Source organism: Nansenia antarctica (assembly GCF_963989245.1).
Source record: "Nansenia antarctica genome assembly, chromosome: 2".
In the NCBI taxonomy this organism is placed as follows: domain Eukaryota; kingdom Metazoa; phylum Chordata; class Actinopteri; order Argentiniformes; family Microstomatidae; genus Nansenia; species Nansenia antarctica.
The window spans coordinates 81,009,968-81,026,445 of record NC_137675.1 but is presented as its reverse complement, the minus strand read 5'-3'; the positions used below and the strand labels follow the sequence as shown (position 1 = coordinate 81,026,445).

Sequence of the window (16,478 nt, the reverse complement as noted above, 5' to 3'; positions counted from 1 at the left end):
ACAAATAAACGTTTTTATTATTATTATTATTATTATTATTGTTGTTGTTGTTGTTATTATTATTGTTATTATTATTGTTGGTGTTGTTATTATTGTTATTGTTATTGTTATTATTGTTATTATTATTATTATTATTATTATTATAAGTATCGATTGCTTTCTGACTAGTGCTTGTAAGATAGTGGTTCAAACACGAGGGGGCGACACAGATATACACGGCTATGTCGTGCAACCGGATGTAAAATATCTCTGGTCTGTACGTCGTTATATCCCACAATTCCTTTTTCCGTCGTCCTCTTTCCCTTCTGCAGCTATGTCTAAGAGAGGTAAGGGACTTGCTATGAAAATCCACATTCATCTGCCTTTTTACACGCAACTCAACATTGTTACATGATGTCGATGTGGAGAAAGGACAACGTACTTGTCTTTTCTGTACATATTGGTTTGGAAACGTAAATCACGGAACATTATTATGAGGGAGAGATTTGAAGACTTTTTTGGTGACGGAAGCCATGTTTGCTGTCACCGCTCACTAGCCTGTTAGTTGAAGCTAGCTCCTCACAACATGGTGAGGCCGTTTCTAAAGCTGTCATAATGAGCCCGTAACAACACACAGATGCACTACTTATTCAGGCTTAAGTTGTTTGTCGGCGAATGAAGCTATGTGAAGTGAAAATGGCGAGTAGTTATTCGCATGTTTAGACGCGGAAGAAGCATGTCTGCGGCAGTACCCCAGCAGCACCTCCGTGCACATGCAGCCCGCGGACCCGCTAGCTGGCTGGCCTTTCCTGTGACTTTAACGCATTTCTTCAAAACACTTTTGTACCCGGGGACTGAAGCTAGGACACATTCCTACTCTTCAAAACATAGGAGCTACCTAGTACCTTACACATCGACGTTTTGGTAGCATAGCTAGCTAACATGAAGACAGTTACATAATGTGGAGTTGTTGTTTTTTTCAGGCCTCGCGAGTTTAGTTGACAGCCTTTTGAGAAGTCCTCATGCTTAACGAACTGGTAACTGTCGGTATTGGTTGTCTGAAGGGTGTTGGGATAACCTTTGCCTTTTGGAAGTGGTGTTTTAAGAGTCTTCGTTTAGTTTGGGGCTTTGCAGTGACTTGATTGCTCTACTCTCACTCGGCCTCTTGAAATAGGGGTGTGTGTGTGTGTGTGTGTGTGCGTGTGTGTGTGTGACTGTATAGACTCGAAGCACTTGTGCTATGTTAGTTATAGAGTATTCTGACCCTGAAGTCTTGGATATTAGAAACCCCCCCCCCCTTCAAAAAAGCACTTGCGTTGGTCTGGTCAGTGACTGGGTGAGTTGTCGATGAAGGGAATAGTGAAATCATCACTGGTGGGTGAGATGGCAGTTTTATCACCTGTACTGAACAATCTCAATCCGTGATGGAACAACACGAATAATTCTGACCTTTACACAAAAGTAACTTAGAAACACTTGCGTAGAAGATGCTAGTTGTGACTACTGTTTGAATGTTGGGTAAGATGCCAGCACTTGTGGTGATAACTGATGTGGTCGTATCTTTCTGTTTCACAGGACGTGGTGGGTCATCTGGAGCGAAGTTCCGCATCTCGCTGGGTCTCCCAGTGGGTGCGGTGATCAACTGCGCTGACAACACAGGTAAGAAACTCAAAGATCGTACCTGTCTTGTCAGAATGCCATAATGCCATAATTAGAAGCCTATTTATATTGCCTATTCGAACCCCCTTCAAAAAAGCACTTGCGTTTGTCTGGTCAGTGACTGGGTGAGTTGTCGATGAAGGGAATAGTGAAATCATCACTGGTGGGTGAGATGGCAGTCTTAATATGTACTGACCAATCTCAATCCGTGACGGAACAGCTCAACCTAGTTTTATCAGATTAACGTTCTGGGCACTTTCTACCCATTTCAAGACCAGCATAGACTTCAGGTAGGAAGTTGCAAACCAAGTCCACCTGTAGAATGGTTGTTTACATCCTGTGCCCCCTTGTCCCTCCCCAGGTGCCAAGAACCTGTACATCATCTCGGTGAAGGGCATCAAGGGTCGTCTGAACCGTCTGCCCGCTGCTGGTGTGGGTGACATGGTCATGGCCACTGTCAAGAAAGGCAAGCCAGAACTCAGAAAAAAGGGTGAGTGTTCTAACGTTACTCTGACATCACAATGGAGCGTTTCTCAGTCCGCGTGAACCTAGGTATAGTCTGTGAGCAGGGGAGGCTGGTGGAGGTGGAAGTCTGGAATGATCAATGGTGTCATTAGGTTCTGGAGAAGAAAAAATATGGGGGGGAAATTTGCATTTGGCTGGTCAGTGATGGAGTTTAAAGGAGTTGTCGATGAAGGGAATAGTGAAGTCCCCCACATGGATTAAATGTTCACATCATACAAGGGAATGTTGCTGCAGCCATTTTTGGTGACTTTGAACATCCAACAGTGCAGAAATGGAGAAGATGAGAATATGTTCTGTGCTGGGTCAGTGGCTTGCTCGCCAGCTAGTCTTCAGAGTAGCGCAATGAAAATAGGAGCTGGACTTCAGCAATCCCCGCATTCTGTTCATGTATGTCTTAGGTTTTGTATTGTGTGCTTGTTTTTTTTATTTAGTTAGTTTTGACTGGCCAGACTAACCGTGCCCTCCTCTCGTCCTACAGTGCATCCTGCGGTGGTCATACGGCAACGGAAGTCCTATCGGCGAAAAGACGGCGTCTTTCTCTACTTTGAAGACAATGCCGGGGTCATAGTGAACGTTAAAGGAGAAATGAAAGGCAAGTTTACTTTTAGTGTTGTGATTGAGTCACCCTCTACCCCCTGTGTGTGGTTCTGAGGGTGTGGGTTATGTAAACAATTTACCATGAGAGGAAGGGGGTTGTGGGGACATACCACAGGTATAGGGGTTGTGGCACGAGGCGAAGCCGACCCCCTCCACAACCCCCACCCTCGAATGGTAAATTTGCTTTTCTACAACAGCTACCACATAATATAAAACATACACAGTTGTAACATTAAATTCATTTATTTACAATCATTAATCGTTTCAGAATACATGTATCCTTCCGCCATGGAATATAGTCCCATAAACAAGATCAACGATTGCATTGTAGGCTAGGCCTCATTCACTTACCTAATTAGCACAGGTGTTCTTAATCAGATTGATTGGGAGGCGCATTGATACTGGAAATGCGGTTGAAATGAAGGGAGTTGGGGTATTTACCACTGTTGCTAGCCAATCAGAATCCAGTATCCAAACATGCTGTTGTAGAAAAGGGAGTTCATGCACTAGTTCAACCCTCATTAATGGGATTTTGCAAATTTGGGGGCAAAGGGGAGGGAATTTGAATTTAGCATGTGTGGTCACCTCCCAACCCCCAGGTCATGATGGTGCTTTAACTAATTTAAGTGCTGAGGGTGAATGAAGTCGCCCCAAATTGTCAGGGTGACTTTATTCACCAAAAATGCATAATTTATGATAGACAAAGTATTGTTGCTAGGTAAATACCATAAAACACTAGGTGGTGAGTGTTCTGAATTGTTTGGCAGTTAGTGGGTTAAGCCTCTCACTGATAAAAATTCTGCCACAGGGCAAAGTACTTTGAAGTATTGTTGTTGTCAAGACTAGAATGACCCCCTTCAAAAAAGCACTTGCGTTGTCTGGTCAGTGACTGGGTGAGTTGTCGATGAAGGGAATAGTGAAATCATCACTGGTGGGTGAGATGGCAGTTTATCACCTGTACTGAACAATCTCAATCCGTGATGTAACAATTCTTTGTGAATTAACCGTTGAATAATGATTGACATTATTTTTTAGCATAGATCTTAATAACTGTCCTACTTTAGATGGATAGATGATTCACTTAGACAAAGTATAACAAATACATTACATTTTAAGTCGCTGTGGAGAAAGGTGCCTGCTAAATGCAGTAAATATAAATAAATATTATTCTGTGAGTAAAATGTATTTAGTCCTGCTTCTTGAGCCTGTCTTAGTCTTATCCTATTGTGTCAAGACTAGATGAGGGATCTGCATTTCCTGTCAATATGGGTTATTCATGCCTGAGAGAGTTAATAATGTGCACAGTGCTGCACACCCTTACTAGTTACTGCAGGCAGGCTTGGCTGAATCACTTTGTTTTGCTGTCTTGGACCAGGCGTCTCTTGAAAAAGAGATTGTATCTTGAGACATGGATCATTAACAGTTGTATTGGTTAAATTATAATATCTAAATGTATTAAGTTAAATAAAATAAAAAGTATTTTTAAAAATGTGAGTAGAAGCTCAACTAATGGTGCCCCCCTATCTGACTGGCCGACTCCATGGCTCTGTGTCTGTCTCTGTCTGGCTGGTTATCTCTGTCTGGCTGTCTGGCTGGTTATCTCTGTCTGGCTGTCTGTGTGTCACATCTGTGTGTTCCTCTCCTGACGCTAACCCTGCCCTCTGTCTCTGCCCCCTCAGGTTCAGCCATCACAGGCCCTGTGGCTAAGGAGTGTGCTGACCTGTGGCCCAGGATCGCCTCCAACGCGGGCAGCATAGCTTGACCTGCACCCTGGCTTGTGATTTTCAATAAAAACAGTTGTAAAGTCTACAATGTCTCAAGTGTTTCAATATGCTGAAATGTTCATATGAAATGTGGAATCATGATTTTGAGGGTTTCTTTCTTTTCTCTGACTTCTCCTGTTAGGTTAATTGAGTAGTGTTTGTCTGTGTGTGCGTCCAGGTCTCATGAAAAGCCTTACGGTTGATGCAAACTCACTAGTCAGCTATAGCTTTTATGTGCATGACATCTCTGCTCAGTCCGCCACTTGCATCCTACTGAACGTGTCGGAGGAAGTGACCTGGCTTTCTCCCTGTAGATATTCTCCCCTAAAGTTTTCTGTGGAGGACCGAAGATGCAAGGAATCAAGTTTCTGACTAATTGAGAAACAAGGGCCTTTGAGTACCAGAGAATCTGAGTGCAACCTGGGTGTCATTACAATTCACACCACTAGAGGGAAGCACTTGTGACAAAGCTGTGTGGGACACCAGGAATATGATTCAATGGATGTTTATTTGATCATATGATCTTCACAAAGATTCACTTTATATAGAACCACATTTGATGTATACTATTTACATAGGGAATGGCATATTTACAGTTACACACAGCAATGAAAGTATATTTGGTTTGGAGAAAACTAAAGGGACTTAGCATCCATCTAAAACTGACCCTAACCTAAAAACTAGCTAATTAAGTATAATAACATATACACAAAATGAACATTAACCTTATATATAACTACATTTTAACCTTAAACTTAACCCTAACCAAATTCTAACCCTAACCCTACCCTACACTAGATGATTAATTACTTGAAGAAATGTACTTGTTGTAAGTTGCTTTAGATAAAGGCGTCTGCTAAAGATGTACATGTAGAATAATAATAATAATGATAACAATTATTTTATTTGTAGATATTCTAAACAAGGTTATAAATGAAGTCAACTGACTGAATAAGCACAACAAAGAGGGTCAGACCTGGCCCTAAAGAGTTGTCCCGTTTTCCTCTTCTACACTAATTCTATGTGGAAAAAAAGCAGAATCTGCATACTCAAAATATGTTCAAAAATCATAAATTTATTGCACGCTTTTGGTCATAGACGTTCTTCAGGCATATTTATTTTTTTATGTCTAAAGAAGGTCTATGACCGAAATCTTGCAATAAATGAAAGATTTCTGCACAGATTTCAGTGTGCGGATGCTGCTTTTTTCACTCTATTTGATACTCTCCGGCTCCAGCACCTCAGCTAAGTCTGTTAACGGATGAGCGGTGCTATTTTCACTATTTTACAGTGATTCTATGTACAATGACAGGGGACCTGAGCATACCTATTTCCCGTTTGTGTGAATCATGGTTATTCTAGGCTACTAGTACTGTTGTGTGTTTATTTACTGTGGTACAGTAGTACACTAGTAGTTCAGGGGAGGCTGGCGGAGGTGGCAATCGGAGGACGGGTTCATTGTAACGCATGGAACGTAATAAGGAATGGCTGATACCATGTTTGAACCATTCCTTATTCCATCCCATGCCTTACAATGAGCCCGTCCTCCGATTTCTACCTCCACCAGCCTCCCCTGAGTAGGTCATCCCTGGCCTTCAGCCCTACCCAGACCGGCCTCAGCAGGGCACCGAACCCAACAGCCGGCCTTCCTCACGCCCCAACGCCCTCCCTCGCCCGCACTCTCTCACCCCCACCCTCTCTCACACACTCTCTCTCTCTCACCCCCACCCTCACTCACACACTCTCTCTCTCACCCCCACCCTCTCTCACACACTCTCTCTCTCACCCCCACCCTCTCTCACACACTCTCTCTCTCACCCCCACCCTCTCTCACACACTCTCTCTCTCTCACCCTCTCCCTCCACCCCCACCTCTACCTCACGCCCCAACGCCCTCCCTCACCCTCTCTCTCACACCCCCACCCTCACTCACACACTCTCTCTCTCTCTCTCTCTCACCCTCTCCCTCCACCCCCACCTCTCCCTCACCTTCTCTCTGTCAGCCCCACCCTCTCTCACACTCTCTCTCTCTCTCTCACACTCTCTCTCTCTCTCACACTCTCTCGCGCTCTCTCTCACCTCCACCTGCCCTCACGCTTTCCCTCCTCTTTTACATCCCTCAGTCCCAGCCCATACGCCCCCAACAACCCCCCACCCTTCGTGTATATATTTACACTTTAACTTACACTACCAGTTCTTCTCTACCTAACCCCCTCCCCTCTTGCCTTCCTCCCCTTCTCCCCCCACCCCCCCCTCCCTCACGGGATGAAGTCCAAGCGAGGGCTGAAGTTCCTCTCCACCATCTGCTTGGTCTCGTCTTCCAAGGGGGTGTCGTGGGGGCTGGGGGGGCTGGGGCCGGGGCCGGGGCTGGGGAGTGGCCGCTCCTCGCAGGTGGCCTGGGGGTACGTGTGCCAGGAGCCGTCCCGGTAGGTACAGTAACACACGGTCTGCTTGTCTACGTCCACGCGCTCGCCCGCCGGGATCACTCTGTCACCGGCATAACAGTTGGCTCCTACAAGGGCAGAGGAAGAGAGGTGCTGGAAATGAATGCTGTTGATGCTTAGTGGAAGAAGTGTGCGTGCGTGTGTGTGTGTGTGTGTGTGTGTGTGTGTGCGTGTGTGTGTGCGTGTGTGAGCGTGTGTGTGAGCATGCGTGCATGTGTGTATGAGCTACTTTAATTTTAGTTTAGTTTGAGAGAGTGACTCACATACATACAGTAGAAGCAGAGATACAGTTCACACACACACACACACACACATACACACACACACACACACACACACACAGTAGAAGCAGACTGGCTTACAGTACACACGCACACAAGCTGTTCCTCCATTGCCTTCTGCTAGCGTGGATGGCCCTCTGCCCTGCTACTGTCCCCCTAGTCTGTAGGCTAGGGTCTATTAATACATACACACACACACACACACAATAACACACACACACAATAACACACACACACACAAAATAACACCCACACACAATAACACACACACACACACACAATAACACACATACACACACACATACACACACAATAACACACACACACACACACTCTATCGAGCTGCTCTATTGCATCACACTGTTTCCACTGCATCCACATTCTCTCTCTCACGTAGCCCTGTAATCTGTGTGCTACTGCCGGTCACCCAAAGCTCTGGACATGTTAAGGACGGGTCTGCATCTTCCAAAGCTCTGGACATGTTAAGGACGGGTCTGCATCTTCCAAAGCTCTGGACATGTTAAGGACGGGTCTGCATCTTCCAAAGAGGCGGGACAAAAAACTGGGGTGGCAGAGGAGGTGCAGTTGGTGGTGGGGTGTGGGGGGGGGGGGGTCTGAAAATATTAGTGCTGTTTTCAAGGCCACAATTTTTTCGTAATCACACATTTCACAATTAAATCGTAAACACGTAAACACGCCTTGTAAACAAGCCTCTTTTTACCGCGACTCCACCCACCTGAGTGCAGGCTCCACCCACCTGAGCACAGGCTCCACCCACCTGAGCACAGGTTCCAGCGCTGTGGCCACTGTACCTGTCTGCCCCCCACACACACACTGTACCTGTCTGCCCCCCACACACACTGTACCTGTCTGCCCCCCACACACACTGTACCTGTCTGCCCCCCACACACACTGTACCTGTCTGCCCCCCACACACACACTGTACCTGTCTGCCCCCCCCACACACTGTACCTGTCTGCCCCCCACACACACTGTACCTGTCTGCCCCCCACACACACTGTACCTGTCTGCCCCCCACACACACTGTACCTGTCTGCCCCCCACACACACACTGTACCTGTCTGCCCCCCACACACACTGTACCTGTCTGGCCCCCCCACACACACTGTACCTGTCTGCCCCCCCCACACACACTGTACCTGTCTGCCCCCCACACACACTGCCAATACACCTGCGTTTCCGTAGAGCCCCCAGAAGGTTAAAGGGGTCGGCCCCAGGCGAGGCTGGCGGAGGTAGAAATCGGAGGACAGGCTCAGCGTATCAACGATGAGAGTCCGTCCTCCGATTTCTACCTCCACCAGCCTCCCCCCCGATTGGCACCTGAACCCTCACACCCAGTCTACAGGTGGCTCGATGACACAGTGAGGGGCTAGATCAATGATCCAACAGGAGAGTCTGCTCTTCACGATGGGTTTTTACACCGGGGGAGGCTGGCGGAGGTAGGAATCGGAGGACAGGCTCATTGTAACGCATGGGACGGTATGGGAATGCTGTCAAACACTGGTTTGGTGATACCGTTCCTCACACACGTCCTTGATAACATTCCTCATTCCGTTCCATGCGTTACAATAAGCTTGTCCTCCGATTTCTACCTCCGCCAGCCTCCCCTGGTTTACAATACCGATACTGTGATGGGCATATCTACTGCACTGTACTGTATGTCAGTGCCATTGTCAACACTATTACATAAGAGCTTAACTCAGAGCTGCAGGGGGTGTATTATAGTATTATAATCAATAACAGCCTCACACAACACACACTCACACGCACACACACACAAAAACACACAATAACACACACACACACACACACACACACACACACACACACAGCCTGACTGTGAGACTGCTAATTATAGAATGGGAGTTGAGATGACCTATGAGGTTGGTAGATGCTGTGCTTGTGTGTACATGTGAGTGTGTGTGTGTGTGTGTGGGTGTAAAAAAAACTAAAAACTTTTCCCTGCTATGGCTGGTGGACAGATGATTCACTTACTTAGTCAAATGTATCTGTTGTAAGTCGCTTTGGATAAAGGCGTCTGCTAAATGCCAAAAATGTAAATGTGTGTGTGTGTGTGTGTGTGTGTGTGCATGCGTGCACGTGTGCGTGCGTGCGCATGTGTGTGTGAAGGACACTGACCAGCCTTGCAGACAGGGCAGCAGTGGTTGGGTTCGTAGGTGGGGTTGACACAGTGCGGAGCAGGGCAGTCTGCGATGGAGCAGTACACCTCTCTGTTGGGCTCGCACCGGCAGCGCTCACACACCGACAACTGCGTCGACACAGGAGAGACACCATGAGAGATACCATGAGAGATACCATGAGAGATACCATGAGAGATACAGGAGAGATACAGGAGAGATACAGGAGAGATACCATGAGAGATACAGGAGAGATACCATGAGAGATACCATGAGAGGTGCAGGAGAGATACAGGAGAGATACAGGAGAGATACCATGAGAGATACAGGAGAGATACCATGAGAGGTGCAGGAGAGATACAGGAGAGATACAGGAGAGATACCATGAGAGGTGCAGCGGAGGGGAAACCCGTCAGGGGAGGCCGGTGGAGGTAGAAATCGGAGGACGGGCTCAATGCAATGCATGGGACGGAACGAGGAATGGTGTTAAAACTTGTGCGTGCGTGGAATGGAATACGTGCTTGATACCATTCCGGATTCCGTTCCGTGCATTACAATGAGCCCGTCCTCCGATTTCTACCTCCACCAGCCTCCCCTGAGGTTTCCCCACCTGTATGTGGGTGAAGGAAGCAATTTACCATTCGAGGGCGGGGGTTGTGGACTCATTTACCACTGGTACGGAAAAACCTGTACAGCGGTAAATGAGTCCACAACCCCCGCCCTCGAATGGTAAATTGCTTTTCTACATACAACAGCCACCACATAATATATAATATAAAAAATAAATACACAGTTGTAATGATTAAATTCATGTATTTACAATCATTAATCGTTTCAGAATACATATATCCTTCCGCCACAGAATATAGTCCCATAAACCAGATCAACGATTGCATTGTAGGTCAGCACAGGTGTTCTTAATCAGATTGATTGGGAGGCGCATTGATACTGGAAATGCGGTCTGAACTGTGGGTTGTTGAGATATTTACCACTGTTGCTAGCCAATCAGAATGCAGTATCCAAACATGCTGTTGTAGAATAGGGTTTATCCACTGTTCTGCTGGTTAGTTCGACTACATTTTTATATGATAAGTATCAATCATATACATTCAAACATTCACCCTCCACCATATATTCACTCCTAAAGACTGGATTCCCGGACACAGGTTAGGCTACGCCTAATCTCAGTTTAAACATCCTCAATAGAAAATCTCAATTGAAGATGCTTTTTAGTCTAGGATTAAACTTAATCTGTGTCTGAGAAAGTTTAATGTTACCTGACCCTCATAGCTCAATGGAGAAGGCGAAACACTATAAACTATACTTGACTTGACTAGTTAGTTAAACTGTATTTATTTACACATGATGAATGCAAAAACACAGGTTGGATTTGGGGTCAAAGGCCATGCAGCTTCTGACCCCTACTTGATCCTCTGTAGTGTTCAGTTGTACATGACACTGAGTGAGCCAGGCTCTCCCATTGACTAAACGGTTGTGGACACACACCCCGGGCCCACTGTACAATACAGTACAATACAGTACAATACAGTACAATACATCTGTTGCGCAATAGAGGAGAAATCAATCAAAGATCCCCGCCCACACACACGCTCGCAGAACATGCACACACCCACGCGCGCCGTAGTGGTGCTGAAAGCTAAATTACACACGAAACATTTAATGCCTGAAATATGGAAAATGACTTGGCTGACTTGTCGGAGTTCTTTGAAATCTTCCATAGTATATATATATATATATATAGTTTGTATAACCTACACATACAAAGTAAGTCACTTATGAAATTGGAATGTTTCATTTTCACAAAAGACAACGGAATGCGCACACACAAAAAAAAACACGATCTCACCTTGAATTCCTCAAGTATCCTGTACGTCTTGCCCCCGTAGACGCAGACTTTGCTCACCGCCTCACACACAGGGCAGCAGGACTTGTATTTGATCCTCGTGCACCGGGGATGGATGCGGGGACACTTCGGTCGCACGCACACCGGTCCGTCTTCCGTGCACGTGCAGGGACACGCCGTGGGACTGGGGTAGTACAACTCTCCGATGCTGTAAACGAACCCGTGGTCGTCTATGCACCACTTACCCCGGTAGTCTCCGAACTCGTACTCCGAGTCGGCTTTAGATGAGTATTCCGCTGCTAACGGTTCTGGAGCGAGCTGCTGCAGGAGCGCGATGGAGAGGCAGAGCGCGCGGTTGTTCATCGTGGCGACACTGCGCACTGACGATCTGACGCGCCGGGCTGTCGTGCGCTTTTTCTTGAGCGCTGTGACGACGCATGGCCGCTCGCCCAGTTCGAACCCCATGAGGAACTGTATTGATAGAACATACAACATGGGACACTACTGATAAAGTCTATAGTAGTCTGTCAATAAAATCTATAAGAAGTCTATCAATAAAGTCTATAAGAAGTCTATCAATAAAGTCTATAAGAAGTCTATTGATAAAGTCTATAGTAGTCTGTCAATAAAATCTATAAGAAGTCTATCAATAAAGTCTATAAGAAGTCTATCAATAGTCTATAAGAAGTCTATTGATAAAGTCTATAGTAGTCTGTCAATAAAGTCTATAAGAAGTCTATCAATAAAGTATATAAGAAGTCTATTGATAAAGTCTATAGTAGTCTGTAAATCGTTACCTTTTCTTTTGACTGTTTTCCCCTGCTTTTATATTCATTCTATGCTTGTATATGTTTTTATATTCACTTTATGTTCTTATTCCTGTTGTAAAGCACTTTGAGCTGCATTTCTTGTATGAAAGGTGCTATATAAATAAAGCTTTACTTACTTACTTACTTACTGTACCACCATGCAGAGTTACTATATAGAGTTAGTTGACCAACTAATATGCTGCACTACCGCTTCCTCTAGTTCCAGATTCATGTCTTCTAGGTGATCACAAAGATATGCTTCTCTACCGGGATTATGTCAATAACATGTTACCACCTGCCCCTAGTCTCTTACCTCCCTCTCATTCATATCACCTCAATAAGCAGAGATGCACAGAGGAGCAATCATGTCATGTGGATATACAAAGATTTAAAAAAAAAAAAAAAACGTTTTTTGAAGATGTATGATTTATTCCAACTTAATGATTTTATGTTGTACAACACAGGTTCATTTTCTTTAACAGATATCCAGTGTTCTTTATTAGTCCCGGAATAGTCAGAGAGACATCTTGGATCTACATAGTTGTGTCACTCTGAGCGGACACCTTGGTGATCCAATCACATGGAGCAAACACCCAGACTGGTTCATACCAGTATAGAAACACATGCATAACCTGTGATCAGTATAGAAACACATTCATAACCTGTGATCAGCAAAGAAGGAATATTTACATGTGGACTGACAGGGAGACATCGAACATGGGAACACTATCATAGCATGGAGATTTGATATGGGAAGCAATAATCAACATACATTTTCTAGAGCATAAACTATAAACAACATTTAAGTATCAGAAAAGGCTTCTGCCACGACAGATGTCCAACAGAATAGTTGGAATCAAAACTAATATATGAACCAAGGCACCAGTCTAAACATACATTATTTCTGGAACAGAGTACGTTATATTGAATATGTGATGATGATATAATGATACAACTCTAAAGACTAAATCACAGAGAAAGATGTTTCTACAGAATAATAGGTTATGATAAAGCACCACTCTAACAGAGACCTCTACTCCAGGTGACACAACTCAGCACTGCTCTCATAATAATTCAACCAAAAACCAGGATAGAGGGGCTGAGTGAATGTGGTCTGGACTCTGTGGAGGAGGGTCATTGTGTCAGAGGAGACGCTGTAGAAGGACAGAGTACCTGCCCTGTGATCCAGGTACACTCCTACTCTGGAAGACTGAGGTCCTGATACTTCAGTCTGATCATTATTGTGATGGAAACTATAACCACTACTACCACTACTATGGTAGAATAACCTCCAGGACTTGTTATTGCATCCAAATTTACTGTCACCACCTGACCTGCTGATGTCTTTATATGAGACTGCTGCAGCAACACCAAAACCACTCCACTCAACCTCCCAGTAAGAGCGTCCAGACAGACCCTCTCTACACAGCACCTGACCCGTGTCAGTGAATCTCTCTGGATGACCAGGATATGACTGGTCTTGTGTCATACGTGTCACCTTCCTGTTCCCCTCAGACAGAGACAGTTGGATCTGTGCTGTGTTTGGGTCCAGTGTGAGCTGACAGGAATCTGGGAGAGAGCAGAGCAGAAACCAAATCAGAGAAATAATGGAAGTCAGATATCTAACCTGTCTTTGATGAGTCTCTCCCTCTCCTAAAGCACTCTTGTTCTATCTCATGGTTTGTGGAGAGTGTCAGTGGAGATTTCTGGAGAAAGAGACTCACATCGTAAGAACTGGGCTCTGATCTTGGGCTCTGGTGGTAGTAATACATCCACTGCATCAACTACAGACACACAAACACATTCAGAGAGAGAGAAAGAGAACATTCACAATACATAATATTACACATACAGTACATGTACTGCAGGGGAGGCTGGAGGAGGTAGAAATCGGAGGACAGGTTCATTGTAATGCATGGAATGAGGAATGGTATCAAATGCTTATCATTCCTCATTACATTCCATGCATTACAATGAGCCCATCCTCCAATTAATTTCTACCTTCACCAGCTTCCACTGCTGTAGGCTACTGTATACAAAGTCTTGGTCTAACATTGCCTATATGAAGGGACTAGACAGAGTTTTAGCTCACCTATAGTTGAGATCTTAGGCCACTCCCCCTTAAGGATGTCCTCTAGTTTCTCTCTCAGCTTAGACACAGCCTCAGTCACATCTCCAAAGTACTGAAGAGGATGGACGGTGATGCTGGGTAAGTCGGAAGATACACTGGGACTGGAGAGAGAGACATAACTCTGTAGAGAGAGAGAGAGAGAGAGAGAGAGAGAGAGAGAGAGAGAGGGAGGGAGGGAGGGAGGGAGGGAGGGAGGGAGAGAGAGAGAGAGAGAGATAGAGAGAATAAATGAATAATTGAACGGTAAGGTCCTTTCACTATTCCAGATGGAAGGTCAGTGTCGTTACCTGGAGGAAATGGATGTGGTCCTCTGTGTGTGAAAGCTGCCCCAGCTCAGTGTCTCTCCTCCTCAGCTCAGTGATCTCCTGCTTCAGTCGCTCCAGGAGTCCTTCAGCCTGACTCACTGCTGCCTTCTGTTGGGCTCTGATCAGCTGCTTAACCTCAGAGTGCCTTCTCTCAATGGAGCGGATCAGCTCAGTAAAGATCCTCTCACTGTCCTCCACTGCTGCCTGTGCAGAGCGCTGTTAGGACACACACACACACACACACACACACACACACACACACACACAGTGGGATTGCATAAATAAAAGTTTAATTAAAATAATAATAAGTGGAGAATGGCTGACTGGAGGAGAGCATTAATGGTGCGTCTCCTCTGGTCAATACTCACTGTGAGAGACTCCACAGCCTGTTGGATCTCCTTCAGTTCCTTCTCTCTCTCCTGGACTCTCTGCTGGACCTTCTGCTGACTCATCCCCAGCTGCCTCTGTGGACAAATAGTGAGATAAGATTATACTATATTATATTATATACAGTATATATATACAGTATATATGAGAAATGAAACTGATATCGATACTGACTTTCGGCATTGGTGCACATCACCAATAATATGCCTAAGAAAATGTCATGTAGTTTGAAATGAAAAAACGTAACACTTCGTGGAATTTGTAACTCTCATGGAATAAATGTACTGTACATTATGGCAATGTTTTACTTTATTTTAAAAAAATTACATGACTTTATTCATTTCAGATGACTGTTATAATCTGCTAAACTAGGTTAAATATTGGGCCATATACTGTATATCCTTAGAGATTACAGTAAAATTATCTGATCATAAATTCCTGGTCAAATGATTATTTCAATCATTAACTCACTTTAGTGTCAGAGACACAGACATGTACTTTCAGCTCCACGCCAGCCCAATATTTTTATTTTATTTTATTATTTTTAATGTAAATAGTGGTGGATTTTCTATCTTAGAGTGTGTGTTCACAACTGTATGAATATAACTTTTCTACAGCCATTAGGAGCTTCTAAAATCACATTATTTCCTCTCTTTCATTTCTAACATGAAGTTTCTCTTCTTTCTATCAATCATTCATTCATAGACAGCTGCAGGTGGGAAGACACAGTCAGTTCTACCTTTATCAAACGAGTAGCTCTGGTTCTTACCTGTTTCTCAGCCCTTTCAGCTGAGAGTGAGACTGTATCATGGCCTTTATGTTCATCCATTGTACACAGATAACAGATATACTGCTGATCAGTGCGGCAGAACACCTCCAGCAGTTTGTCATGGGAGCAGATCTTCTCCTGCAGCTGTGTGGAGGCTTCGACCAGCTTGTGCTTCTTAAAGGCAGGAGATTCATAGTGAGGCTGGAGGTGAGTCTCACAGTATGAGACCAGACAAACTAGACAGGACTTGAGGGCTTTCTGCTTTCTCCCAGTGCAGACATCACACGCCACATCTCCAGGTCCAGCATAACAGTGAGCAGGAAGAGCAGCTTGGAGTCCTGTCTTCTTCAGTTTCTCCACTAATTCAGCCAACATCGTGTTTTTCCTCAGAACAGGCCTGGGAATAAAGCTTTCCTTGCACATGGGGCAACTGTAGACCCCCTTCTGATCATCCTGATCCCAGTAGCATTTAATACAGCCCATACAGTAGCTGTGTCCACAGGGAATAGCCACCGGATTCTTCAGTAGATCCAGACAGATCGGACAACGGAAGGAGAAGGAGTCCATGCCCTCTGCCATTTTGCTGCACACACTACCAGACGGAATAGCAGAATACAGTGATAAGTAAGAAATGCGCTATACAAATAAAATTTGATTTGATTTTTGATTTGAAGTTGCGTTTCTCTGGAAGTGTTTAGTGCTCTGTGGGCGGCAGCATTTCCTGGTTCTGTGACTTCCTCAAAGATTGTGTTAAAGTGAGATGGAGCTAAATTACCAGCTGTACAGAGTAGAGCAGGGAGCAGTTCG

The 16,478-nt window shown here is 44.9% G+C and overlaps 3 protein-coding genes across 3 annotated transcripts; 1 reads left to right on the top strand and 2 right to left on the bottom strand.

Annotated features, from left to right (window-relative positions):
• The first annotated feature begins 267 nt into the window (after window positions 1-267).
• On the top strand, window positions 268-4,572 carry rpl23 (ribosomal protein L23). The gene is made up of 5 exons (XM_080524445.1): window positions 268-326; window positions 1,555-1,638; window positions 2,000-2,128; window positions 2,642-2,755; window positions 4,440-4,572. Exons 1-5 carry the CDS (start codon window positions 314-316, stop codon window positions 4,520-4,522), a joined length of 423 nt encoding a protein of 140 aa, XP_080380571.1. The 5' UTR covers window positions 268-313; the 3' UTR covers window positions 4,523-4,572.
• Window positions 4,573-6,780: 2,208 nt separating this feature from the next.
• Window positions 6,781-11,735, bottom strand: LOC308150722 (von Willebrand factor C domain-containing protein 2-like; the record flags this gene model as incomplete). Its single annotated transcript, XM_080523523.1, has 3 exons — window positions 6,781-7,034; window positions 9,408-9,537; window positions 11,274-11,735. The coding sequence occupies 3 exons, from the start codon at window positions 11,733-11,735 to the stop codon at window positions 6,781-6,783; spliced, it is 846 nt and encodes a 281-aa protein (XP_080379649.1).
• Window positions 11,736-12,615: 880 nt separating this feature from the next.
• Window positions 12,616-16,258, bottom strand: LOC308151656 (tripartite motif-containing protein 16-like). The gene is made up of 6 exons (XM_080524565.1): window positions 15,672-16,258; window positions 14,884-14,979; window positions 14,498-14,731; window positions 14,172-14,331; window positions 13,804-13,863; window positions 12,616-13,648 (listed from the first exon to the last, which is right to left on the bottom strand). Exons 1-6 carry the CDS (start codon window positions 16,248-16,250, stop codon window positions 13,113-13,115), a joined length of 1,665 nt encoding a protein of 554 aa, XP_080380691.1. The 5' UTR covers window positions 16,251-16,258; the 3' UTR covers window positions 12,616-13,112.
• Between the last annotated feature and the right edge of the window lie 220 nt (window positions 16,259-16,478).